The 26,423-nt window shown below is 37.5% G+C and overlaps 1 protein-coding gene across 2 annotated transcripts; it reads left to right on the forward strand.

Moving 5' to 3' along the window:
- Positions 1–2,707: 2,707 nt before the first annotated feature.
- Positions 2,708–22,268, forward strand: LOC127626442 (casein kinase I-like). Of its 2 annotated transcripts, none has more exons than XM_052102216.1 (10): positions 2,708–3,180; positions 12,361–12,471; positions 12,602–12,750; positions 15,338–15,566; positions 15,986–16,156; positions 16,260–16,408; positions 17,137–17,305; positions 17,416–17,558; positions 17,998–18,066; positions 20,835–22,268. In XM_052102216.1, the coding sequence occupies exons 1-9, from the start codon at positions 3,105–3,107 to the stop codon at positions 18,028–18,030; spliced, it is 1,230 nt and encodes a 409-aa protein (XP_051958176.1). In that variant the 5' UTR covers positions 2,708–3,104; the 3' UTR covers positions 18,031–18,066; positions 20,835–22,268. The 2 variants fall into 2 exon arrangements, with proteins under 2 accessions (XP_051958176.1, XP_051958175.1); XM_052102215.1 differs by having other exon boundaries at positions 18,003–18,066.
- The last annotated feature ends 4,155 nt before the right edge of the window (positions 22,269–26,423 follow it).

The raw sequence follows: 26,423 nt of genomic DNA on the forward strand, positions 1-26,423 counted from the left end.
AGCTGGGGAAAAAGTGCAGGAAGGGAGTAGAACTGAGGGAGGAGCATGGACGCATCCAAGAGGGAGGGATGAATTAAAATCAACAAATGAGGAAGAGAAAAATGTTTACAGAAAAGAGGCCAGATTAGGCCAATTTGATAGAGGGAAGTACACAAGGTTTTGGTGAGGTGAAAAGAGTAAGCAAAAGTGAGAAATAGTAGCACATGACAGAACACTGTGCCAGATAAAAGCAAGAAATTGTGTCCCTTGTTTCTAGACCATTTGACAAATGTTATGCTGAGATCTCCAGGGAATCTTTTAAATAGCAAGATTAGCATTTTAAGAACACAATCACCTCCCCTCAAAAAACATTGCTTCGATTGTTTGAGCATCCTGACCAGCCCAACACAGCAATGGCATGAGTTTGGGACAGGACTGTCTTGTTTATTTTTTCTCTCTGACCAATTGAAGATGGGGGAAATGTTCTGGCAAATTGTATGAAAACATCATTATTTTGGTAATTCCATTTGTTGAGGCAGAAATTAAACATTTCACCTTTAAGATTGCCCAAAAAACCCAACTATAAAACTAAATACTATGGCCAACTTAGAACTACTATACTCTAATGACAACATATTGAAATGTATTGAACTGAAGATTATAAAGATTTTAAATGATAAAGTATGTATTTACTAATCTTAATAGTCAAGAACAAGGCTGTTTCTAGATAAGCAGTAATATCAACTCTTTAGGTGCCCCAATTCACCAGGGGCCCCGCAATGTTCTTTAATATTCTTAATAATTAGTAATATTCTTTTTATAACAATTAATTAATATTTATAGTTATTCATTTGTATTGTTATTTTTAGTTTATAGTTCAATTTGTATTATTATTATTTATTTCTTTTTGCATTTTGCATTTTGTGTAATCAACATATTCCACATTCTGAGGGCCCCCATATGCTCAGAAATGGCCCTGGTCAAGAATGCTTGTATATCCAGTCAAAGCTGCAGTAACATGTTTGAATAAATATGAGTCATTCAAAAAGACTGTGTGAGCATGCTATAGAGTGGGAGAGTTTTAACACACAGAAAGGAACAATGCTCTGAGGCATTCAGTCACTGGAAAACACACATTTAAAGCATCTGCAGTCAACATCTGACCTCCTCTGTAATTTAGCCACATTTGCTGTTTTGTTTTGCCTGGGTTACTGCAAGAGAATGGTTGTTCAATGATCTTTTGTGTTATCTTGTTATATTTACATTTGCATTAAAAATGACAGACCTATGGTATGTATTTTCAATGTGGTGCAATATGTCAGCTGATTGTTATTTTAAAATATAGGCTAATCAGAGTTCAAATCCATGTTATTTATACTCAGAAACGTGCAGTTCCCCACTGTGCACAGTTCTCCATGTTTGGTGCATTTTCGCTCCAGTCACCTGATTCGGCTTGATATGGGACTTGTAGTTGTTGTTATACTAAGGAAATATAAAATGTTATATTTTAAGTATTACAACTTTTACTGTACATGTACTTTCATATTTTATATCTCAAACGCACTTGCAGGTATATCCTTTCTCATCAGGCCTATTCAAAGTGGCACAAATGGACCAGCTTTGTTGCAGGTTTCTCCTGCTCAGTTGGTTTCTGCAGTTTTCTGCATGACCACTAGATGTCCTCCGAAGCAAAGCGTTTTTTACTCCATACATACGCTCTTCTGTGCGCCATCACTATAGAGGAACTGCGTAGCAGCTTTGTTGTTGGTGTCCATGTTTTCATGTGGCATCTTTGGTTCTTTATTAGTTGGAGATCAAACTCTATGTAACGTTTTTAAATGTTGCACAGTACTTTCCCCGTGTCATATTGGAGGCCTGATATAAGGTTGTTCATGTTTTGACATGTCAATGTAATAATTTGCAGTTATTTTTAAAACATAAGAGAGACATCATGGAGAGATCGAAACCCAAATATTATTATTATTTAGAAATGACTGTATAGGCAAATGTTTTTCATTCAGATCGTTTGTTGAATTTAAAGGGCATTAAACAGGATTTCTTAAACAGCTCGTTGAGTTTCTGAGGTGTTCATTGAAAAACACGTGCAGGGACTGTTACGCAATCTCTTGAAAACATTACATCCACGTGACCCAATTGGATCGTGCGTGGCCAGTCAAAATACCATCGACTTATCAGCAAGGGGGTGGGCGTGTCCAGAACCTTACAAACACTTGTGAGGGTAGAAGTTGTTACTCTACCACTACTGGCCCACTGCCATGATTACTATATAATGTTTCAACGACCAAAATAGGGTCTATCCCGGGCAATGGACAATCAATGAAAAACTAATGTTTTCACTCGGGGCAAAAAAGATGGGCGACGACTTACTGGCATGACGAAGTGCAAAATAAAAATTATAATTATAATAAAATACTAATTTTAATATAACATTTAAAATAGAATACAATTTGCGTGGGAAATCTAAGCAGTTTCAAGAAAATGTCAAATTTATATTTATTATACTGTTATTTAATACATATTCGTTTTATGTACTCACGAATACACTAAATATCATATATTTAAGACAAACGTAAAATGTCCACATGTAATAAACTGAACTGTTGCTGAAATAACCTAATGAAACTCGTCCAACGTTTCTCCCACGTGACTGAGGCGAGCGAGGCGTTGCCATGGGGAAGTGACGTCACAGCGCACTGTTCGCGTTCGCCACAGGAGATACAAGGCCTGTGACAGTTCCGTGTCTTGCGACTGCGACCGGGGTCGGCTGCTAAAATCCATCTCCATCTTCTTTATTCGCGGATAAAATGATGATCAAACCGACAAGAGCATAAACTACAGAGTCTGAGCTTTCGCCTGAGCACACTATTGCGATATTTTAGAGTTGTCTTCATTAGAAAAGGAATGGTGAAAAGTGAACTCCGTCGGAATAATCCGAATTCTCCTCAGGGATTCGGAGGGGTTGGGGTCGCGTAAAGATATAAAGGTTTGTAGCAGTTAAATAAAGTGTACATTGTTGAAGGTGAGGCGAATTTAAAGTACAAAACGCGTCGGTTTTAATAGGAATTAATTTGGATAGAATCGAGTGACCCGTTCGGAACACGGCGATGGAGCTACGAGTTGGGAACCGATACAGACTGGGCAGAAAAATTGGAAGTGGATCATTTGGGGACATTTATCTGGGTAAATATCTACTTAAACACTTATATACACTCTTGCTATAAAGCTGTCAACAAAATCACACCGTTAAGATGCTGTATTATTTCACGTATCTGTCAACTGTAAGTGTCAGTAGTATTTTTCCAGAAATGCACACTACAATTTACAACCATTCATATCTATTTCAGACTTAAAGTGTTCTGTTGAACTTCTTTGGTGAAGAAGTTTTCCTCGAGGGTGGAACAAGCTCACATAATGGTGGTGTTCTGTTCCGGTCTTAAAACTCTCCAGGATGTCATAATGTGAACACACAATGTGTACATACATTTGACATAATATTGAGATTTTTGACTGAGTTACGACAGCACTGTAATTGCTGTAAATTGTAGCTTAAGTCCACTGAATCCGTTTTGACGTCAGCATGAGTTTCCAAACAGGTTCGTCTTTGTGTGAAATTATGAATGAATCTTACCTGTCCATACAGGTTTCACTGAAAGCATGAACCACCCAAAAGTCCAGAGCCGTCTTGTTGATTCAGCTTAATTGCTTACTAAGGTCATACCAACAAGGCCTATTTGAAGCTTTTGGAATCCACTATAAGGATCATAATGGCTTTAAGTCAACATCTTCCATCCAGAGTCCTGTGTGTTTAAATACAGGTCCCTGTTTGATTCAGACAGTCACGTGAAAAAAGGGCTTTCTTTGATTACTGCTTTGGTGCAACTGTCAGAAAACAGAACTTTTACATGGTGCATGATGGCTTGCATAGTTGCAACTCCAAAGAAAACGGCAGTATCACACAGCGGGTGTTTGTTGGTGATCATTTGAATATAGGGCTGATATATACAGATTGCACTGCTAACAATAGAGAGCCATTGTTACATATTACAGTACAGGGCCAGAGCACCAAACAAAGTCATGATATAAGGTTTTATTCTCTTAGCAGGATTTCCATCTGTTGAAATGGGCTTATCAATTTAATAATGGTCTTTTGAATTGGCTCAGATTCTACATTCACGAGCTACTGTCAGTAAGCTTAACTGTCTTAATATTATATCTTGACTCAAGCCTGTGATTTGATATAAAGCACTGCAAAGTTCATCTCTAATTCTATTGTCGTTAAATGGAGAGTTCACCCAAAAAGGAAAATTCTCATCATTTGCTCACCCTCATGCCATCCTAGATGTGTATGACTTTCTTCTGCAGAACACAAACGAAGATTTTTAGAAGATGTAGTGCTCTGTAGGGCTATACAATGCAAGTGAATGGTGACCCAGACCTTTCAAGTTCCAAACGTCACAAACAGGCTGCATAAAAGACTCCTGTCTTTAGAAGTAATATATAATGGGTGGTTTGGTATAGTGTGGGTGAGAAACTGATCAATATACAAGTAAAAAGACTTTCACATTCTGAAAGTGAATGTGGCGATTTATAGGAAAAAAGTATTGAAATATTGATCTTTTTCTCACCCAAAGTGAATGCATTGCTTCAGAAGACCTAGATTTAACCACTGCAGATGTATGTATTACTTTTATGATGCCTTTGTGATTTTTGGTGCTTCAAAGGTCTGGCCACCATTAGACACCACAGCATTGAAAGGACCTACAGAGTGGAGATATTCTACTAAAAATCTTTGTGTAAAAAGTAAAGAATAAAATTAAGTGAATTTTGACGCTCTCGCTGCTTCTGGTGTGAAGCAGTTCTATATTCCAATAGGTTGCCGCGAACCGCATCACAGCTCATTACCATAATGTTGACTGCACTTAAACTTTCATCTGACGGCCACACCGCCCAAGACTCGCCGCACCGCAGAGACGCTGGCTGTCATTGAAAATAAATGACTTCCGGTCGATTTGACTCTCTCACCGCCTCTTGTGTGAACGCACTGTTACACACTAATATGTCTCTGTTGCTTTCTGTGAATTCTTCATGAGTTAAAATCAGCTCTTACATTCATACAGATAGGATAGTCACAAACGTTTTGTAGTATTGTGACCAAATCAGAGTAGAAAACAACAACAACATTTGTAACTTATGAATGAGAGCTGTTTATGGTGATTTACTGGTAGGCGTGTACACTCGCCGGTCACACAACAGACTCGCCAGCGTATGGAGATAAATCGTGGATAAAATATGTTTAAATGTTCATGAAGGTCACATATGGCAATATTTGTGCTGATTTAAGACCTGTATACATCTTTCCTGGGACTTGGCATGGGTCAAAAGCATTTTTTGAGATTTCTTGATATTGTTTTATTTTATTTTTTCCATTCACTGCCATTGTTTCCTCCCGTTGATAGTCACAAATATGGTGGCTATGAGGAAAAAGTGACATCACTGAAATGGGTCAATATAATTTTATGTTGATATAATAATGTTGATTACCACAAAAATGTTGACTTGTCCTTCAAAAGCAAAAAATGTGGGTTACAGTGAGGCTCTCGCAATAGAAGTGAATGTGCTGTCCAATACGTAAACATTAAAATACTCACCGTTTCAAAAGTATAGCCATTTGGGGTGGGCAATATGACTAAAATCTTGTATCACAATACAAGTAATTTTACATCATGATAATGATATATATCACAATAAATAGTACATCGTTTTTTAAAAATCAATACAAATGTTAATATATTAACCATATTGTACTGCCTGTTTTTAGATAATCCAGTAAGTGATTTAAATACTTCCAAATACTTCCTCTTAAATAATTTTCAGAGATGGTGCACGCACATAAAAACAGATCAGCATGTCAGATGATAAGCATATTAAATACTTATGAAGTGCTGAACGACCGAGAAATTTAATTAAATGCAATAAAAGCCCTGTCCATGTTTCTTAAATTCTGTCTCATGTGAAGCCCGTCCCACTTATTGCACATAAGCACATGGATTTACATATTGCGATATACACGATATAGCAAAATCTCTATCGATTGATGCTTCATACCATCACAATGATAAATATAGTAATATCGCCCAACCCTAATAGCTGCAATACATTAACAATTTTAGTGTGATAACACCAGTTACTAACCTTTTCTGTGTAAAACGAGTCCAAATTATTTTTGTAATAATCAGCATTGTTAGAAATTGTCGATTGAGCTAAACTTATATTGAAACCGAAATATTCCTTTAACTTCCCTCGTTCTTTAGTTTGAAACCTGTCAAGAATTTTAAAGGAGATCAGAATTGCAACTTAACAGGCTCAAATCGTCTGGAGTGGTGGTGGTGTAGTGGGCTAAAGCACTAAATCGTTAAGCAGAAGGTTATCGGTTCGATCCCCACAGCCACCACCATTGTGTCCTTGAGCAAAGCACTTAAATCCAGGTTGCTCTGGGGGGATTGTCCCCATAATAAGGGCTCTGTAAGTCGCTTTGGTAAAAGTGTCTGACAAATGCATAAATGTGAACGTAAATCCAATCAGTTTGCTCTATTTTGTTAATTAAGCACTGTTTGCATCGTTTACTAGAGGCCTTTGATCACCATCATATCGTTTAACTGTGGAGAGCCCTTTATCCTGGAGCTTTCTAGCTGAGATGGGATAGTCTCATGTGTGATAGTATTTGTGAACAGGGCTTGCTGGGTGTGGTGAGATTGTAAATTGCAGCTGCTTAGTTACTTCTGTTTCATAACCACTCCCACTCTTTCACATGGGAGCATAATTGTTTTCTAATCCTACAGAAATTGTTTGAAGTGTTACTTACAGATTGAAGATCTTCTTAAATTTATTTCACACACAGTCATGCGCTCAAATTGACTAATCATCCGCCACCTAGTCATTAGAGGCAACTGGGATCGGACCAACCACAAACTGGGCTGACCTTCTACCAGTCAGCCTGAGAAGTATACACCACTTACAAATCCTCTGACAGTAATTTTATATGCATTACTTCCCTCTTTCCTAAAAAAAAAGACCACTCCCATGCTTGCATCACTTGGTGTCATGGGGGACCTGAGGCATGTGAATCACGGATGAAAATGCTGGTGCCAATCCATCGTTCTTTATAGATGTCGACCGATATATCGGTTTTGCTGATTAAGCTGCATGATAACAGATTTCTGGATCTATTGGTTATCAACAAAAATCCACATCGGTAGTTTTTCCCCTGTTGCGTCAGGTGCTGGAGTGGCTGGGAAGGGACAGCTGTCGTTCTACAGTATGAGAGCTGCCTCTAGAGGCAAAATAAAAACTATCACTTCACTGATGCCTTGTGGTGTTTGTTTTTACACATGAGACAACAATCTGCATGGATTGGAACACTTCAGATGCAGATTTAAAATGTCAACAACAAAAATGTATATATGTACACATCATTATAAAGTAATTCATTTGTTGACCAAATGCTACATTAGAGAACAGCAGTATGTTTGCCGACAAAAGCTAACCTCAAGCAGTTAGAACAATGTGACAAAAATACACGCAAGTCCTACCCAAATGTTTAAATGTCAGATTGTTGCCATCTATTTGCATTAGTTAATATCCAGCTGGTCACATTTATGCATTTGTTAGCCAGCTAAGTTGCATATTTAAAGCTAGTGACATGAGAAAGCAAATTCATATCTTCATGCATTCGAGAGAAACTTATAAAATCAGAAACGCATCTGATTTCAATAAAAAAAAAAATTATCTTCACTGTAATACGATGACTTCAGATCGATCACATTCTTGCCATAAAAAAGGCTAGACACCGTGCAACAAATAAAATTTAACAAAAAGCAGGTGTCTAAAAAACAGCGCTCCTGCTCGAGATGCTGAATAAACAAAAACAAAGGGAAACAAAGACGTTCCTCTAGCACGCGATTACATAGAGAAATAAATGTATGCTTGCAAAAAGCGTTCTGTGTGAACAGCCCCTTACAGTAGGTGGAGGTCTTTGGCCATTGCGTCTTGCATCTCTTAAGTGTTTCTCAGATTAAGCAATAATTTAAATTCTTTGTCATGAAAGATATTCAACTTGAAAATGTGTGTATCGAGATCCTCGTGTTCGGTTCCAGTCTGTTGTGTTCTGTCTTTGAACAGCCCCTGGCCTTGGCTCATAGTCTGAGCCGATTCACCACCAAGTTCAGACGAATACCACTGCTATCTGAATATTGCTACTCTAAATACAACTGTACGGAATTAAAAAAAAAAAAAACACTGGTATTTTGCTGTTATTATGAAGCTTGAGTCTGGAGTAGTAGGAATCAGTGCAAGTGTAACACCATATGAACTGTCTATTAAAACTTTTGACTTAAAATTTGAGAATATGGACCATCTAAAACTTTGTATTTATTTTATGCATATTAGTTGAAAATGAAATGCTTATTTTTATTTTTTTTTTACAGCCAAGATAGGAATATTCTATGCAATAATATAACTGTGCAGAATTGTTTGTATTTATTGCACCCTCTTGTGGACTAAGGAAACGGTGTCAATTTAAAAATCAGCTGACTTTAAAATTCTAATATTAGTTAATATATATTAATATTTATATAATTATTTTATTTAAAAAAAAAGTACAATACATTTTCATGGTTCAGTCAGTACCTTTTTTTTTTTTTTTTATTTTTTTTTTTGGTAATAAAGTTTACATTACACTTTTACATTTTAAATGTAATTTTTTCATTTAAGTATCCATTTTAAAAAGTATTGGTCGAATAATTGGTTGTCGGCAGCAACTTAGTTATCATTATCTATAAAATCCACTATCGGTCCACCTGTAGTTCTTTACATAACCACAGTATTTTTTAGAGATGCACCCAAATTTCGGCCGCCGAAACGGAAAAAAGGCCGAAAATATATACCTCCTCGCCCCGCCCCTCAGTGCTCAGATTTCACTCTGGGTCGATCTAGCCCTTATCACGGCGCTACCAAACAAAGGCCGATCATGTCAGCGGTGTGGAAATTCTTCAAAGTTTCTGATAAGGACATCAAATTTGCGATCTGCAGTGTTTGTTCAGCAGAACTTTCAAGATATATATACACAGAGTACAGCAAGAGATTCTACAGGAAAGCGCCCCTATCCACAGCAGTGCCACAACTAGCGCAGCTACAACACAACTTGACGTATCTAGCTGAACCATTGCCAGAAGCGACAATCCCCTTGACTACGGTCGCATAAACAAAGACCGCTTTCCTTTGCTTGCGCGGATTGCGCACAGGTATTTATCTGCCCAAGCACCAGCACAGAGAGTGAGAGACTGTTCAGTGCAGCATCTCATGTTCTTGATGAGCTTTCAGACAGGAGAGACTGTCAGATATTTTAGCAACTTTTGTTCTTGAAGAGAAACCTGTCGCTTGTACTTAAATAGAAAGCGGTCCAAATTGATGTGTATAGCAATTACATTACACTTGTTCTTCACTTGAGGATACATCTGTCGTTTACTGTTGAGGTTGGATTTAGTTCAATTACTGCTGTTTTGCACAATAATGTTCACTTAAAGTGTGCATACGTTTACATAAACAGAATAGAGCACTGATCTATATATATATATATATATATATATATATATATATATATAGATATAGATATAGATATATATATATAGATCAGTGGAATAGAGGTCCTCTGCCATTCTGTGTTCTGCCTTTTTGTTTGAATAAAAATTACTGTTGCATATTTAAACTTTTTGAAAGATGCTAAGTTCATTACTTGACTGTTGTTGTGCATATAATAGTTTTCTAAAACTTTACATTATTTGGATAATTGTTAATAAAGTCTGTAAAATTAGATTTTTACAGAACTGAATGAATAATATTTAATAATGTTTTAAAGGGGTCATGACATGAGAAACCAAATTTGCCTTGATCTTTTGGTATATAAGAGGTCTTTGTATCATTAAAACGTCCCGCAAGTTTAATATTTTAAGACGTCCTCCCCATTCTAAACGAATCATTTATTTAATCAAGCTCAAAATACAGCTCGTTCTGGATTCATGGTTAGAAGTGACGTGACGGTTAGAAGTGACGTACCAGCGTTTGCATATGACCGCCTCCAGCACAAGATAACTACGCTTTAAGCGCAAGACAACTACGCTCATTTCAGTATCGCCGTCGCCTCACAAGTGTTCAGTCGATGGACAGCGAGCTCTGACAGAGCCTACTTGTGCACAGGAAAATTACGATGCCACACAGATGTGCTGTTCCTGGCTGTGGTCAAACAAAACCTCTGAATAAGCTGCCGAAAGATCCAGACGTCAGGGAAAAATGGATGCAGTTTATTTTTTGCGGACGTCCCAGTCACGGCAGTGTTAACTTAAGCGTTTGTTCTGTACATTTTAAGGATGACTGTTTTGAGAACAAATCTCAATATGATGCTGGCTTTGCCAGAAAACTGTTGCTCAAAGATAAGTCCGTGCCGACTATTCTGGGAACAACGATGACGCAAACTGTAAGTAATCTATTTTAAACTTTAAACTACTTTTTAAAGTGCAATTTCATTCATTATGAATAATCACAGTGTTTTTACTTAGTTTACTTGCATATTGTTCTGGCTGGAGGCGTCAATAATTGATACATAGGCACTGACGTTAGCCAATCATAACAGTGGGCGTTAACACTGAAGTCTTAAATGGAAAACGCCCCCAAAACAGACTGTTTGAATCAGAGGATGAGAAACAGGGTGGGAAAAGGTCATAAATCACTAGATTTTAAATGTTTTTCTTAAAAAAAATATATTAATACTATAATTGCACCTAAGGGAACATAATAATACAATAAAAAAACCCATGTCTTGACACCTTTACTATATTTTTTGTCCAATTTTGGTGTGTTACTTTCAATAAAAGTGTGATTTATTTGATTGGTTTGTAGTTTTTCAATTCAGATTCATAAAAGTATAATATTAAAACAATTATACCCAAAAAAAAAATAGGTAAAAAAAAAAGTAAATTTCGGTGTCGGTTTTCGACCAAGTGCATCCTGTATTTTCGGTTTCGGCCCAGAATTTACATTTCGGTGCATCCCTAGTATTTTTGAAGGTATAGGGTTAGGCTTTATGATGTGAAGTGTGATAAGTGTTATAGGGTGGCCAACCAACAAGTAACACCTTGTTTCTTTCGGCACATAAAATGGAGATCTCATTTAACTTTCATGCTGTAGTTTGCATTAAAGACCTCATCAATCACTGACATCTATGTTAATTTCATTGTTCAAGCACATTTACTTTTTTTTAATTTATTTAAAACTAGTTGTTCATGTTTATCCACAACATTGCCTCTTCAATAGTTGACTCTATATGGAGCACTATTTTTTCTTTTTTTTTTTTGGCACTCTTATGTAACACTAGAGTGTTATTTGTTTTTCTTTATCGGGGTGTAAAACTGATGTGAAGCCAGAGCAGAACTATTCATTTACATTGTTGAAATGGGGCACAGGTCGAAGTCTCTCCCTGCCTATGCAGTATTGGAAGCGTGTTTCTCTTTTGATCTAAATGTAATCAAAGGGTGCTGACTTTTTTGCACTAAGTTTCTTTGCTTGCAGCTGAAGGGAATCTCCTCTTGTAATGTTTATGGAAATATCTCGGCCGAAAAGGTCCTTGAGTTTCTGTTTCTGTTCAGACAGACATGGTAGTAGCTTGTGCCCAATCTGCACGTTTGTTTCGTGACTTGTTAGGAAAGATCAAGTAATGGAAATATATTTTTTGCTGTACCAGCATTTATTGACCTTCTGGTGCCAGTTTTACTGCAGTCATGCACAGTTCCACTGTTACATTTCTGTTAAATAAATCTTTCATCCATTAATGAATTGTTTTATTTACTTATCCTTGTTCCAAACCCATGTGAATGACTTTCATATTTTGTAAAAATGTCGAGTGCCTTTATTTTTTTTTTTTCATAATTTGGACTGGAACTGTCAGACTTAAAAAATAAAATAAATTGCCATTTAATAGTAGTCTACAAGCTATTTTATGTCTTCAGAACATGTGTAAATATATATGGGATCCGTACCAACTACTTTTATTATGTACTTTGTTTGTTTTTATATATATATCTCTCTTTTCATTATGTTCCACATAGGAAACTCATACCTGTTTGTAAATTGTCATTTTTAGGTAACTGTTCTGTGGCCCCAAAATAACTTTTAGCCTATATGCGCCATGTATAAAGGCCTATTCATTATTGATCTACAGTCATGTCAGTTTGTTGGAGATCCAGGCTATATTCTGACCTCATTCACCATTCTAATGGGTCTGTTCCTTCTCTTTTTCTCATTCTGCCCCAGGCACAGACATTTCAGTTGGAGAGGAAGTTGCCATCAAACTAGAATGTGTGAAGACCAAGCACCCACAGCTCCACATCGAGAGCAAGATTTACAAGATGATGCAGGGTGGAGGTAATGAGAACAGAGTTTCATCTGTAAATCAAGGATCCAGGGGATTATTAAATCATTGTAATCAATAAATATTTATTTTGTGGATTTAGAACATGCATGTGAGAGTGGTGTTTTTGTATGTTTTTCCCAGTTGGCATCCCTACCATAAAGTGGTGCGGTGCAGAAGGAGATTATAATGTGATGGTGATGGAGCTGCTGGGTCCCAGCCTGGAGGATCTCTTCAATTTCTGCTCCAGAAAGTTCAGCCTGAAGACTGTCCTGCTGTTGGCTGATCAAATGGTATGATCTAAAGAAAATCACATTTTAAAAGTACAAATTTTGATGTATTTTGTTTGTGATGATCATTTAAACCGCAATATTACACCCATAAAGGAATAATAAAAACTTTTATTTTTATGGGGATTAACTGATGGTTTCATTAGTTACAGATTGTTTGCAGGAGTGAAGTCTGTACATATGTGAAGTGGCCCAAAAACATTATTTTCCTTTAGACTTGCACAGTGACAGGAAAAGGCTGAAATGTACCTCTGATGAGAGCTCACTAAAGACCTCGATATACATAATATGATATCAAAGAATTAACTGGTGTGGCGTCATTTCAAACAAAATCTGGTTCGTTTCGGTGGTTTATAACCGCTTGCTAGTGCAAACTTTCAGGAAAACATTGTAGCCTACAAGCTGCTAAACACCTTCTTGTTACCATTGGTCCATGTCATAGGCAATGACCTGAAACTCCACCTACTTTAAGGCTGACATTTAATTCTGGTTACATTGTTCAGTCCGTTAAGATGAGACACAGGCATGCAGAAAAGCTGCTCCAAACAGCCATTTCTGTACGATCGTTTGCTGAGACATTTTCTAAAAACATTGAGATTTTTTTAATGGTTTTGTTTAATTAGTCTACAAAAGGAATCTAATCTACTCAAGTGCCAGGCATCATTCCAGATTGATGTATCATAAATTATGAATTGCAAATTAATTCAATGTTTTTTTTACCACATTGCCATAATATTGTTTAAATAACCATTAAATAACACTACTGCAATATCAAGAGTTCCTGTTTATTATTAGATTACTGTTAAATGCAAAAAATATGCACGTGAAAGTGTAGGACAGAGGTGTCTTAAGTTTTATTGAGAGTTGGGGGACTTCTAGTGACACTAGTAGCAACTGCTGGCAACAAGATGTGGGTGTGGCAAGCAACACAACAAAGTTGAGAAAAGTTTAACTTGGTGCAAATGATGAGTGATATTACCTTTGACTACCAGTGAGAGTGAAATCAGTGGAGATCACGTCATCTGTACCTCTGGTGTCGAGTGCAGACAAGATGAAGTTAAAGGGGATAGTTCACCCAAATATTTTAATTCTCTCATTTACTTGCCCTATTTCCATCCCAAATGTTTATGACTTCAACACAACACATTTGAAGAAAACTATCTCAGCTCAGTTGGTCCTTATAATGGAAGTGGATGGTAACATGATTTTTGATGCTACATAAAGCACAGAAAATCAGCATTAACATCATCCATACGACTCCTTGGTTAAATGAATGTCTTATAAATATTTTGGTGTACTTTTTAACTATAAATAATCATTTTCGTTAAGCAGCAGAATGCACGTTCACAAGAGGGCTGAGGTTACGTGGTCTTTCCAGCGATGGAATGGCAACGTTCCATTCATTGCAGCAGATGCTCTCTACCTATTTTGGCATTGCCTGTATGTGCACCACCATGTCTCCTGAGCTCTCTGTCTCTTTGGCTTGTACAGCCTCCATCTCCCTGTGCTCCTGGTCTGAGTACTCTGATTCAAATAAATATGGCTGTGCAACTTGCAACCTGCAAAACTTGTATCTCCTCTTAAATCAAAATCCTCTGACATCTTTGTTTTAAATTTGCTTCAGTTTGTTTACGGTGTTCGGTCTGTACTACGTTCCTCCTACTCAGATGTAAACAGCGCTGCTCTTCCGGGTGTGTCATGCATGCGTTGCTTCTCACGTGAACATGCCAACTCCAATACATCACACAAGACCGTGTGACCTCAGCACACTCAAGAACGCGCATATCGCTGCTTAATGGAAGCGATTATTTTGGTTAAAAAGTACTTAAATATTTATCTTTTTCGCACCAAAAGCATTTGTATCGCTTATGACATTATTTTAACCACTCATATGGATGACATTAATGCTGATTGTCTGTGCTTTTTAGAGCATCAAAAATCATGTTACCATCCACTTCCATTATAAGGACATACTGAGCTGAGATATTTTTCTTCAAATGGGTTTTGTTGAAGTCATAAACATTTGGGATGGCATGAGGGTGAGTAAATAATGAGAGAATTTTCATTTTTGGGTAAACTATATTTTAAGTTACTGTGAGTGATTTCACTGTACTATGTCTAACCACATGTTAATAAAAAAAAATCTAATAATGGTAGAGTGACAAGTAGGAATGGCCATTAGCGATATCACAGTTCAGGGACTAGCGACGATGTCGCTGGCATAAATGTAACTGTGAGAATGGGACTTTATCGTCTTGCTGTGTGTCAAAGATTGTTTAGGTTATTTCCAACCTCACGTGAGTGAGTGTGCGAGCAGCATCCTTTCGGTTGCTTGCTCTGCTTGGTGCTTTTGCTTCAAGCTTGTGCATGACCTGTGATGTCAATAGTAAGAGACAGGGTAAAACAAGTCAATGTCATGCTTTTACAAGCCTGCCAAAAACAAAATCAGTCTCCAGAAAAAGATGAAGTGCAATGTAATGTTTGTGATAAATATGTTTCTTGAAAAAAATTGTTTTATTATGACTCCTTATTTTGCATCAGAATTGCATTCCCCTTTAAAATTGACTTTTGCAAACTCTGCACTCTACAGATAAGCCGCATAGAGTATATCCACTCCAAGAACTTCATTCACAGAGATGTGAAGCCTGATAACTTTCTGATGGGCTTGGGAAAGAAAGGCAATCTGGTCTACATCATTGACTTCGGTCTGGCCAAGAAATATCGTGACGCACGGACCCACCAGCACATTCCCTATCGTGAGAACAAGAACCTGACGGGCACTGCACGCTATGCATCCATCAACACGCACCTTGGCATTGGTAAGAACACCCAAACACAATCATGTCAGTAGGCTAATCCTTATTAGCTCTGTTTTTATTTCATAATTAATTTTTTACCTGCAGTATATTTATGTAACCCAGATTTGTCGCAACATTTATTCAACAGCTATTCCAGCTGTTATTACAAATAATTGTACGTATTTCCCAGGAGAAATCCTTTGCATTATATTCTGACAGTATGACATGAATGCGTGCTCATGCTAGAATGGATGTGTGTATATTTTTAGCATTTCCCAGGGAAGAGTTTAATTTGTGCACATGTGTTTGCTGTGACGTGAATGCTTATTCATGAATTGTAACGTAGTATTCGGCTCACTCATGAATTGTAACTGTAGTATTCGGCTCACATTTTCTTTTCATGCTCCATGTAAACTATAATTGTGTGTCTGTCTCTACAGAACAGTCTCGGCGTGATGACCTGGAGTCTCTTGGCTATGTGCTGATGTACTTCAACTTGGGATCGCTGCCCTGGCAGGGACTAAAGGCCGCCACCAAGAGACAGAAATATGAGCGTATCAGCGAGAAGAAAATGTCTACGCCTATTGAAGTTCTCTGCAAGGGCTATCCATGTATGTACGATTTTTAGAAAATCAGACTTTGTATTTGAAAAGCAGCTGAATTGAGGCAATCAGACTTGGTTTGTTATGTGGGTGTTTGTCATCTGCCCTACAGCTGAATTTGCCACATACCTCAACTTCTGTCGGTCACTGCGATTCGATGACAAGCCGGACTATTCGTACTTGAGGCAGCTCTTTAGGAATCTGTTTCACAGACAGGGCTTTTCCTACGACTACGTGTTTGACTGGAACATGCTCAAGTTTGTAAGTACATATTAATAGATGCAATTCTGGAGGGTCTTCATTCATTTCATTCTGATAATTGTTTTTCTTGATTGCAGTGATGTATTGCATTTCATACAGTGTTTACATGGGTTGCAATAATATGGTTTTGGCTCCATTAGGACAATTTTCTTAAGGAATTGCCATGATCATGGCATTTTCCAATGACATTATTTTGAGTAAGGTTGTTATTTCATAAATTAAAAGGGTTTACAGGTTTCAAGTTTATTTGCATTATTGAAGACATGTAACTAAGATTTGGTTCTTTAGAGTTTGAGCTTTTTGTGACATCGTACATTAAATCAGCCTGTTTTACCTTATTGTGCCTTTTAGTTTTTTGTAAACATGGCAAATATTCTTTGCAAATGCAATGGGTCTTATTTAGAATAGTGTCAAATTTACCAAAACTAGATTAATTGTTGTAGTGCTTGTTATATATAAAAATGTTCCCCATCACTAAAGATAATTTGCATGATAAAGTATTGTCCATTTTTCTTTAAAGGAGTTATCCAATGAGAATTGAATTTTCCTTTTATCTTTTGAAATGTTAATTGTACAGTCTTAAAATGTCCTCCCATGTTCAAAAGTACTGTGAAGGAAGTATTATGTGTAAACTAAGCTGCAAAGGCAGTTCATTGTGAAAGTCTTGGTTTTCTGATGTGTTAGAAATGTTGAAGTGAAATGTTAACATGACATTTTCCCCCTCTCAGGGCACAAACCGTACAGCAGAGGAGGCAGAGCGTGAGAGGAGAGAGCGGGATGAACGGATGAGGCACAGCAGGAATCCTGCCACCCGAGGCATCCCAGCAGCCTCAGGCAGACCCCGCCCCACGCAGGACAGCGCACAGCCCACTCCCCTGACTCCCACCTCTCACACAGGTAAGCAAGCTCTGTACCATCTGTAGCATTACTCTGCAGTTTTCCAAACATTGAATGAAAGCTGGCATATATTTGACACTGTTATAAGGAGTCATATCTGTATCTCACAGCAAACACATCCTCACCCAGACCGGTCACTGGTATGGAGCGTGAACGGAAGGTCAGCATGAGGCTTCATCGTGGTGCCCCAGTGAACGTGTCATCTTCTGACCTTACGGGACGGCAAGACACTTCCCGCATGTCCACATCACAGGTATAGACCCTGCCTGCCACAACATTAAGCATATGCAGTGTACCATAACAGAGTAGTCAAGTCCTTAATAAACATTATTACAAAATCAGTCAGTCTCGTGTCTGGCTGTGTCTGAATGTGATATTTTTATCATCTTCCACAAATATAAATATCTGAAAGATGTTATACTCACATTTTGTAATATTTTGAGGCTCATATGATCTCTAACCTTTCAGACATGTTGCATCAAGCTTAAAATTGAATCTGCTTAGTAGGTCATTGAAAATAATTTTCTCGGAAGCTCTCTACTTACAATTTGTATTCCTCAGAAAAGTCAACTCTACAGTGTATATTCTCTCAATATGACAGACAGTAGGCATATTATGATCAGGTGTTGGTTTGAGTAAAATGTCATTGTTGTGGGGGTCAATCACTGTAATGTTCTCTCTTTTCACCTCAGAATAGCATTCCCTTCGATCACCACGGCAAGTAGTTGCTTATCACGTCCTTGTGAGGGCAACCGCACCAGGTGAGTTTGATTGGCTCATGTTGTCTGCTTTTTACCATTCGCTCTCTTCAAGCCGAATGAATGTCACACAAACTGTCTAGAAATATCCAGGTATTTCACCACAAAATCAAAAGGGGAAAGGATTAAGAAATTCATTTTGCATAAAGATAAATAATGAAGACTACTTACAAAGTTTTGTGACATTTTCATGACAATTACACCAAGAAAATACATTACACAAATTTTCATTACTGAAATGCAGATGAACAAAAAATGTATGTCCAATTTTAAGTGGACATCATGCTAGTAGTGTTTCTTGTACTTAATTTAATTGATGCTGATTTTTAATAAAGAAAGATAATTTGCTCATCTGGAATGTGACCTGGACATCTCTTTGTGAGATTCACCAATCTGCTCAAATGTGTAAACTGTCTTTTGAAGGTGATGTTTTTTAATTACTGCACCTCTGGTCTCACCTAATGGAAGTACTCTAATGACTGTTTTTAAACAAGTGGTGGAAAGACTACTAAAATCTTTTCTTGAGTAAAAATATTGCTACTGAAGAAATAATTTACTTGAGTTAAAGAAGTACTGAGATATAATGACTAAGTGTATATAAGGAGATTGCTGGGTAGCTCGGTGAGCATTGACGCTGACTACCACCCCTGGAGTCATGAGTTTGAAGCCAGGGTGTGCTGAGTGACTCCAGCCAGGTTTGCTAAGCAACCAAAATGGCTCGTTTGGTAGGGAGGGTAGAGTAACATGGTGTAACCTCCTAGTGGTTGCTATAATGTGTGGTTCCCGGTGGGGTGTGTGGTGAGTTGTGCATGGATGCTGCGGAGAATTGCGCGAGCCTCCATGTATGCTACATCTCCGCGATAACGCGCTCAAGCCACGTGATGAGATGCCTTGATTGACTGTCTCAGACGCGGAGGCAACTGAGATTCATCCTCCACCACCCGGATTGAGGCGAGTCACTGCGCCACCATGAGGACTTTGAGCGGATTGGGGATAAAAGGGGAGAATGTTTTTAAAAAAAGTTTACTGAAAAGCTACTCAACCAATTACAAGTTAATTATTTTTGTTTGTTTGTTTTTTATATATATATATATATCATAGGTAATTACAGCAGTGCTGATGTGGGGCCATATAGCACAATTGTGAGTGTGATATTGCTTGTATACAACAGTTCAATGAACAAGTACATTTAAAAAAAAATTGAAAAACTGAGTACAGTCATAAAAACGCATTTGTGCATGGAACTATATTACGCAACCTGGTTCAAAACAAATGATGCGCCCAAGCCTCCATTAGTAATTCAATATGTTTACTTCAGAAATAGTATCATGGCTGGTGCCATCATTGGATAAACAAGGATGGATGGATGTGTGTGTTTGAGAGAGAGAGAGAGCAAGTGTGTGTGCGCGATCACCTGTTGCAACACCCAATCAGAGATGCTTACAGCTTTCTCAGTGGAATATAGACGTCCAAGCGGGGTGGTATTCTCTATTTCGGGGTAGCCGGTGCGCAAATGTCATTCACTATAGAAACACTGAAGTTCTCCGCTATTTTAAACGGTATGTATCTAATGTGGAAACTCACGGATCGCTGTTCTATTTAAACAATAACTAACGGATTTACTTTACGTCACCAACTGGCTCATATTACACGCAAAAATTATCTTTTCCCACCACCTGCTGGCTAACGTGTAATTTCAAAAATAAAGACAGTAACTCCTAACATGCATGCACTACGCTTACACTTTAGTTTAGAACAGCACAAACACAAGCGGAGTGATAAACACCGTGAACCGTCCGAGTGCTGATGCTGTCACACCATCAGTGCTCAAGGAACGTCTCTACTCCAATCAGATTTGAGGACCGGAACTAACTGTGGCGTGTGTATACACACACTGCTATGTACAAGTTTAAGAACACACATTTTTGTTTTTGAAAGAAATCAATGCTTCTGTTCACCTAGGATGCATTACATTTGTATTCTTAGTAGACTGGAGTAATGACTTGTTGGCAGTATTAATACAGTCACCTAAAAAGGGATAGTTCACCCAAAAATGAAAATTCGAATCATTTAATCACCCTCACGCCATCCCAAACTTACTTTCCTTTGCTGGACACAAAATATCTAAATTCTGTAGATTTATGCAATATAAGTGAATGGTGGCCAGAACTTTGAAGGTCCAAAAAGCATATAAAGGCAGCATAAAAGTAATCCATATGACTCTAGTGGTTAAATCATATCTTCAGAAGCAATATGATAAATGTGTATGAGAAATGGATCAATATTTAAGTATTTATTTTTACTATAAATCTCCACTTACACTTGCAAATTCTTGTTTTTGGTGATTCACATTCTTTGTGCATATTACCACCTACTGGACAGGAAGGAGAATTTATAGTAAAAAAAAAAGAAGACTTAAATATTGATCTGTTTCTCACCTACACCTGTAAGCAGAGGTTATGCTTATAAATGGATTACATACATTTTGTGCTCTGTGTTGCTTTATCTCTTGCATGCTGCTGTGCCCTGTGGGCTTCCGTCGTGCTGCCAAGATGTACGTTTCTGTTTAGAAGTATACAAATGTACTCTAGTACTATAACGAGAGTAGTTGTAGTTTGTTACTTTCCTCTGCTGAACACCCAAGAAAATATTTTAACATTTGAAACAATTAAATGCACTGTTTTGCAAGTGTAAAAGGCTTTAAAGAAACTAAAGACTGTTTTTGCTTGTGGTAATTATTGTCCTATTTGTTTTCCTCCCTCTCTTTATAGATTATTTCCATGTCCCAGCAGCCTCCACTTTGCAATATGGAGCATGATGGACAACCCAACTACACATGGCTGATTGACCGCTCTTCACCATCCGCTAATAGATAGGGCAGTCAGTCTCCCTTCTGTTGACCAAGCCAAAATGGTGTAGAACCAACCTGACCTCTGCTTAAAGGCTCTTTCTCTCTCACATTCTCAATTTCTATCTCACTCTTTAAATGTTTTTATGGACAAAAGAGCAAAGGCCTGTTGCGAAATCACTCCAGTGGGTTAGCCAATCAGAGACTGGATCAGCCAGCCACACCACCGTTAACAAATGCATCTTCACAGCCCCACTCTGTACATCAGTGCTGCACAAATTTGTCTGGTTCAGGCTCCTCTTGATTGAGGCTAATGTATCATCTATCTATGTGGTTTAAATGGGTCTTTTTGTTTCTTTTGTAATACCGTTTTCTATTCTATTTTAACCTGCCAAACAGACAACTCTGTTAAAATTATTGGTTAACTTTTAAATTTGTATTTACTCTGTGTATTTATTTTTTACTATTCATTTTAATAGCCCTCTATAACTGGTGAGTTTACAGACAGATTCGTTTCCCCAGGTGGTGTAAAGTGGATGGACCACAAAGAGGCCAATATCTCCACATATATCACTTATAGCAAACGGACTCTGTGGGGAACCTGTAAGCCTTGCCAGTTTGTCTGCTATATTAATCTCTTTAACTGTACAATACTGGCTCCACATTATTGTGTGTCTTCCATTTCTAAGCTGTGAAATAACTGTAAATATTTGTGTAAATGTTTCTATACAACTCCTTAGACTATGAAATGGCCACAGATGGTTTGAGTCTGAAACGTGTAACTAGATTGTTTTTATAAAGCCACTAAAATGAAGTGCAAGACATCGGGAGTTTCATGCACTCTGAACTTGAACTTTGACTCTTAGTATGCTGGTTTGACTGCTTAATCAAGACCATGTTAAGATCTGCTACATGACACGTCTTTTGAAAAGATTTTGTGTACTCCACTTGGAAGTATATGGATGCAGTGGGATTGTGTGAGCTCTGATGGTATTTTGGAAGTGATAAGTATTTTGATGGATATATAGATTGTTTTTGCAAAGGTTGAAAGAGTGAAAACAAATCAAAGAAGTCTTACTTTAAAGTTCAGAAGTAATTTCAGGAATATTCCAGCACTGATGTGGCTTCTGCACCTCCAAAGCTGATCTGGTCATCACTTTACTGTTCCCATGTCATCTTTAGAGGGGACTTTAGTGACTTCTGAGTAAAGTTTTTCATCTTATCCCTCTCTTTTAAGACCACAGCTGTTTTGGGCTCCACACACACACTTGTGGAAGCCATGCCAATTTGTCAGTCCTGTAAGAATTTGTAATACTGCCGTATTTGTGTATTTTAAACTATGTAAATAAATGCTTTACTTGTATTTGCTTGTGCTGGCATTATTGTTATTTTACTGCTGTCATTTGCAAAAGTGTGTGAAGGGATACATTTTATTGTAATTTGAAATTGGCTGTGCATAAGAACATATAGACATGTTTGAGGAGTAACGGAATACATGTAACAGGATTATGGATTTAAAATACAAAATATTAGTAACATTTTACTAGTAATGGTAATCAGAATAGTTACTTTCAAGAAGTATTGTGATTATTGGTGATATTACTTGTCATTTTGTTACCTTTTGTCTATTCCGTTAGAAAACATTTATCCGTATAAATTATTTGATCCGAGGAGCGTTTAAGCAGTGGTGAAGCACTTTCCTAAGAGGTTACATTCATGCGAGCAGCCAAAATAGAAATATGCCTTGTGTAATTTGTCAGGTGAACATATAGCTTTACGCCAAGCTTAAATGCCATTTTGCATGCACCTGTTACCAGGCACAATCATATCAAGAATATCCATGATAGATCTTTACTCTAGTAAACCTTCGATATAATGGGGGGAAACGGATAGCGGAATTGATCAGAGCAGATCTGTTCCGCGAGCACTTAATCCACACTAGTTCCACTTACTATTAAACTTAACTTGCATTTACTGTACACAAATCTTACTCAAAATAGATATATTATTATTTTTCTGTAAAAAATAGCTATAAATCCTTTTTCTTGTTATTTGATATGGAGGACAAAACATGTAAAAAAATATTTAATAAGAAAATAAAGGAATAAATGTCTTTCATTAAAAACGAATTATATTTGTTTTATCAAGACATTTATTCCTTTTTTCTTATAAAATTTATGTATTTATTATTTTTTACATGTTTTGCCATATAAAGTGTATTACTGTATACTGTATAGTAGTATACTGCTATATAAAAATATGAGAGCTGTGAAGCAATGCAGTATACATTAATACACTTTATTGTAGCCGCTTTCAGGCCAAATGCCCGTTCACCATATCACAGCGCAGCAGCACTTATGGTGGAACATTATTGTTTCATGGTTTCAACATTTTATGTCAGGGGTTATGACGTTTGTCACTCCATCACCACGCCTTACAACGCATATTAACCATTTCTGGTTGCAATGCAGCTCTTCTCCAGATAATACACACACACATACACGTACACATCTCAAAGATAATTTCATCTGAAAAGCATCACATTATTCTGTTAAACATATTAGAAGATCAGGTTTACAAACGTTTGAATCACAAACATGTCATGGACATCTGCAGAATCTAATTGATATTTGAGAGGAAATGTCTTATAGATGCATTGCAGAGCCTACATTTTAAAATTAGTCCTCCAGAGGAAGATACATACATGAAGTAGTTGTCTGGGTGATGCATGTCCTATCAAGGTGATTTGTTAACTGTATTTCTTTATTTTTTAATCAGATGCCATTAGGCGACATCTTATCCACAGCACAAAGCCTGGCCTCTATGTTGACCAACATGATAAGCTCAGCAGGGAACATAAGGTTGGCAACCACCAGTCATGGGACAGCAGTCAATGCCAGAAAGAAAGCCCACTGCCAGCCATCAAAGACAGTTAGTAAAAAAAAAATGGCTAGGTGTGAGATTCAATGAAACCGTTATTTATAATATTTTTTTTTTACTTCTTTGGCATTATTTTCACAAGTGGTATATTTCCAAAACTGATCTCACAGATAGAGTGCATCTGGAAAGTATTCACAGCGCTTCACTTTTTCCACATTCTATGTTACAGGCTTATTCCAAAATTGATTAAATTCATTATTTTCCTCAAAATTCTACAAATAATACCCCCATAATGACAATGTGAAAGTTTGTTTGAAATCTTAAAAAAAATATCACAAGTATTCACAGCCTTTGCTCAATACTTTGTTAAAGCACTTTTGGCACCAATTACATTACAGCCTCAAGTCTTTTTGTCTATGATGCTACAAGCTTGGACCACCTATTCTTCTTTGCAGGACCTCTCAAGCTCCATCAGGTTGGATGGGGAGCGTCGGTGCACAGCCATTTTCAGATCTCTCCAGAGATGTTCAATCGGGTTCATGTCTGGGCTCTGGCTGGGCCACTCAAGGACATTCACGGAGTTGTCCCGTAACCACCCCTTTGTTATCTTGGCTGTGTGCTTAGGGTCGTTGTCCTGTTGGAAGATGAACCTTCGCCCCAGTCTGAGGTCCAGAGCGCTCTGGAGCAGGTTTTCGTCAAGGATGTCTCTGTACATTGCTGCATTCATCTTTCTCTTGATCCTGACTAATCTCCCAGTTCCTACCACTGAAAAACATCCCCACAGCATGATGTTGCCACCACCATGCTTCACTGTAGGGATGGTATTGGCCAGGTGATGAGCAGTGCCTGGTTTTCTCCAGAAATGACACTTGCCATTCAGCCCAATCTTTGCGTCATCAGACCAGAGAATTTTTGAGTTCTTCAGGTGCCTTTTGGCAAACTCCAGGCGGGCTGTCATGTGCCTTTTACTGAGGAGTGGTTTCCGTCTGGCCACTCTGCCATACAGGCCTGATTGGTGGAGTGCTGCAGAGATGGTTGTTCTTCTGGAAGGTTCTCCTCTCTCCACAGAGAAACGCTGGAGCTCTGTCAGAGTTACCATCAGGTTCTTGGTCACCTCCCTGACTAAGGCCCTTCTCCTCTGATCGCTCAGTTTGGCCAGGCGGCCAGTTCTAGGAAGAGTCCTGGTGGTTCCAAACTTCCATTTACGGATGATGGAGGCCACTGTACTCATTGGGACCTTCAATGCTGCAGAAATGTTTCAGTACCCTTCCCCAGATCTGTTCCTCGATACAATCCTGTCTCAGAGGTCTACAGACAATTCCTTGGCCTTCATGGCTTGGTTTGTGCTCTGACATGCACTGTTAACTGTGGGACCTTATGTAGACAGGTGTGTGCCTTTCCAAATCATGTCCAATCAACTGAATTTACCACAGGTGGATTCCAATCAAGTTGTGGAAACAGGATGCACCTGAGCTCAATTGTGAGTATCATGGCAAAGGCTGTGAATACTTATGTATATGTGATTATTTTTTTTTTTATACATTTGCAAAGATTTCAAACAAACTTCTTTCACATTGTCATTATGGGGTATTGTTTGTAGAATTGAGGAAAATCATAATATTTGGTTTTAATAGTTTTTGAAATTTTTATTTAGATGTTCACACTTTAAAAACACCAAACAATTAAACTAGTTATAATGTATCGATATAACAAATTATACATTTTTTAACCATTAAGATCAGTATGTTAAACTGATAATCAACTGCTTTAAAATAATTGAGAACAGATGACAGTGAAATGTTGAGATTAATAGCATAATGAAAGGCAGATACTTTAAATGAAAGTTGTGTATAAATAGGTAAAATCATTTATTAGATGTAGTGAAAAACGTAACTGGGGTATTTTGTGTCGTGTACTGAATTTAACATATCCTGAAATGTTTGAAAGAAGCGCATTTTCAATGATCAGTTGAGAGATTAAGGGGTTTGACCACTTTTTCCTGAAAACATTGTTTTGTTGTTGCGCTTTGAAATTGCTCCAGAAATAAAAGGAAAATGTTTTCAGGTAATTTCCTGGATTTTCAGAGACCATATAAGCGTCAAATACTTTTTCCTACTGGATAAAACTACACATATTTGAGTCATTTTATTCCATACACTTGAATATTAAAGACTGGTGTGATGGAGCAGGATTGACCACTGCTACGCTAGTTTTCCTTACCATGTCTCTGATGAGCCACTGTTTAAAATGTTTAAGATCCGATACACAACTGAAAATACTGCACAAATCCTGTGCTAATAGGATTTGGCTTGCCCGCGTTAGTGTGTAGATTGTCTTAGGGTGCAAAAAGTGGGATCAATTAAACTTTATACAGCAAGTCTAAATAAACCCACGGATTACTCCAAAAAACAAATCGACACATGTCTTTGATGCATTAATATGAAGAGTTAAACACAGAGTTAGAGGCTGTATTCACAGAAATTTGTTACAAGTTTGTTAGAAGGTATCTACCTATAAATGTTCAATTTATAAAAAGAAAAACATTCTCAAGTCTTCACAGGAAAACAAAATTTTAATAAGGAAAAAGTTTTATTCAAGAATGTTTTATTTTTGTGCAGGTGTAGCCTTTGCC

This window comes from Xyrauchen texanus, chromosome 33 (assembly GCF_025860055.1).
Source record: "Xyrauchen texanus isolate HMW12.3.18 chromosome 33, RBS_HiC_50CHRs, whole genome shotgun sequence".
Taxonomy (NCBI): domain Eukaryota; kingdom Metazoa; phylum Chordata; class Actinopteri; order Cypriniformes; family Catostomidae; genus Xyrauchen; species Xyrauchen texanus.

What these genes read in the sequence shown, in the direction of transcription:
- LOC127626442 (XM_052102215.1), top strand. Translation starts at nt 3,105, where the DNA reads ATGGAGCTACGAGTTGGGAACCGATACAGACTGGGCAGAAAAATTGGA. An exon ending in TCTCTGCAAGGGCTATCCAT is followed by an intron (nt 16,157 to 16,259) that starts GTATGTACGATT and finishes TCTGCCCTACAG; the next exon opens with CTGAATTTGCCACATACCTC. An exon ending in ACTGGAACATGCTCAAGTTT is followed by an intron (nt 16,409 to 17,136) that starts GTAAGTACATAT and finishes TCCCCCTCTCAG; the next exon opens with GGCACAAACCGTACAGCAGA.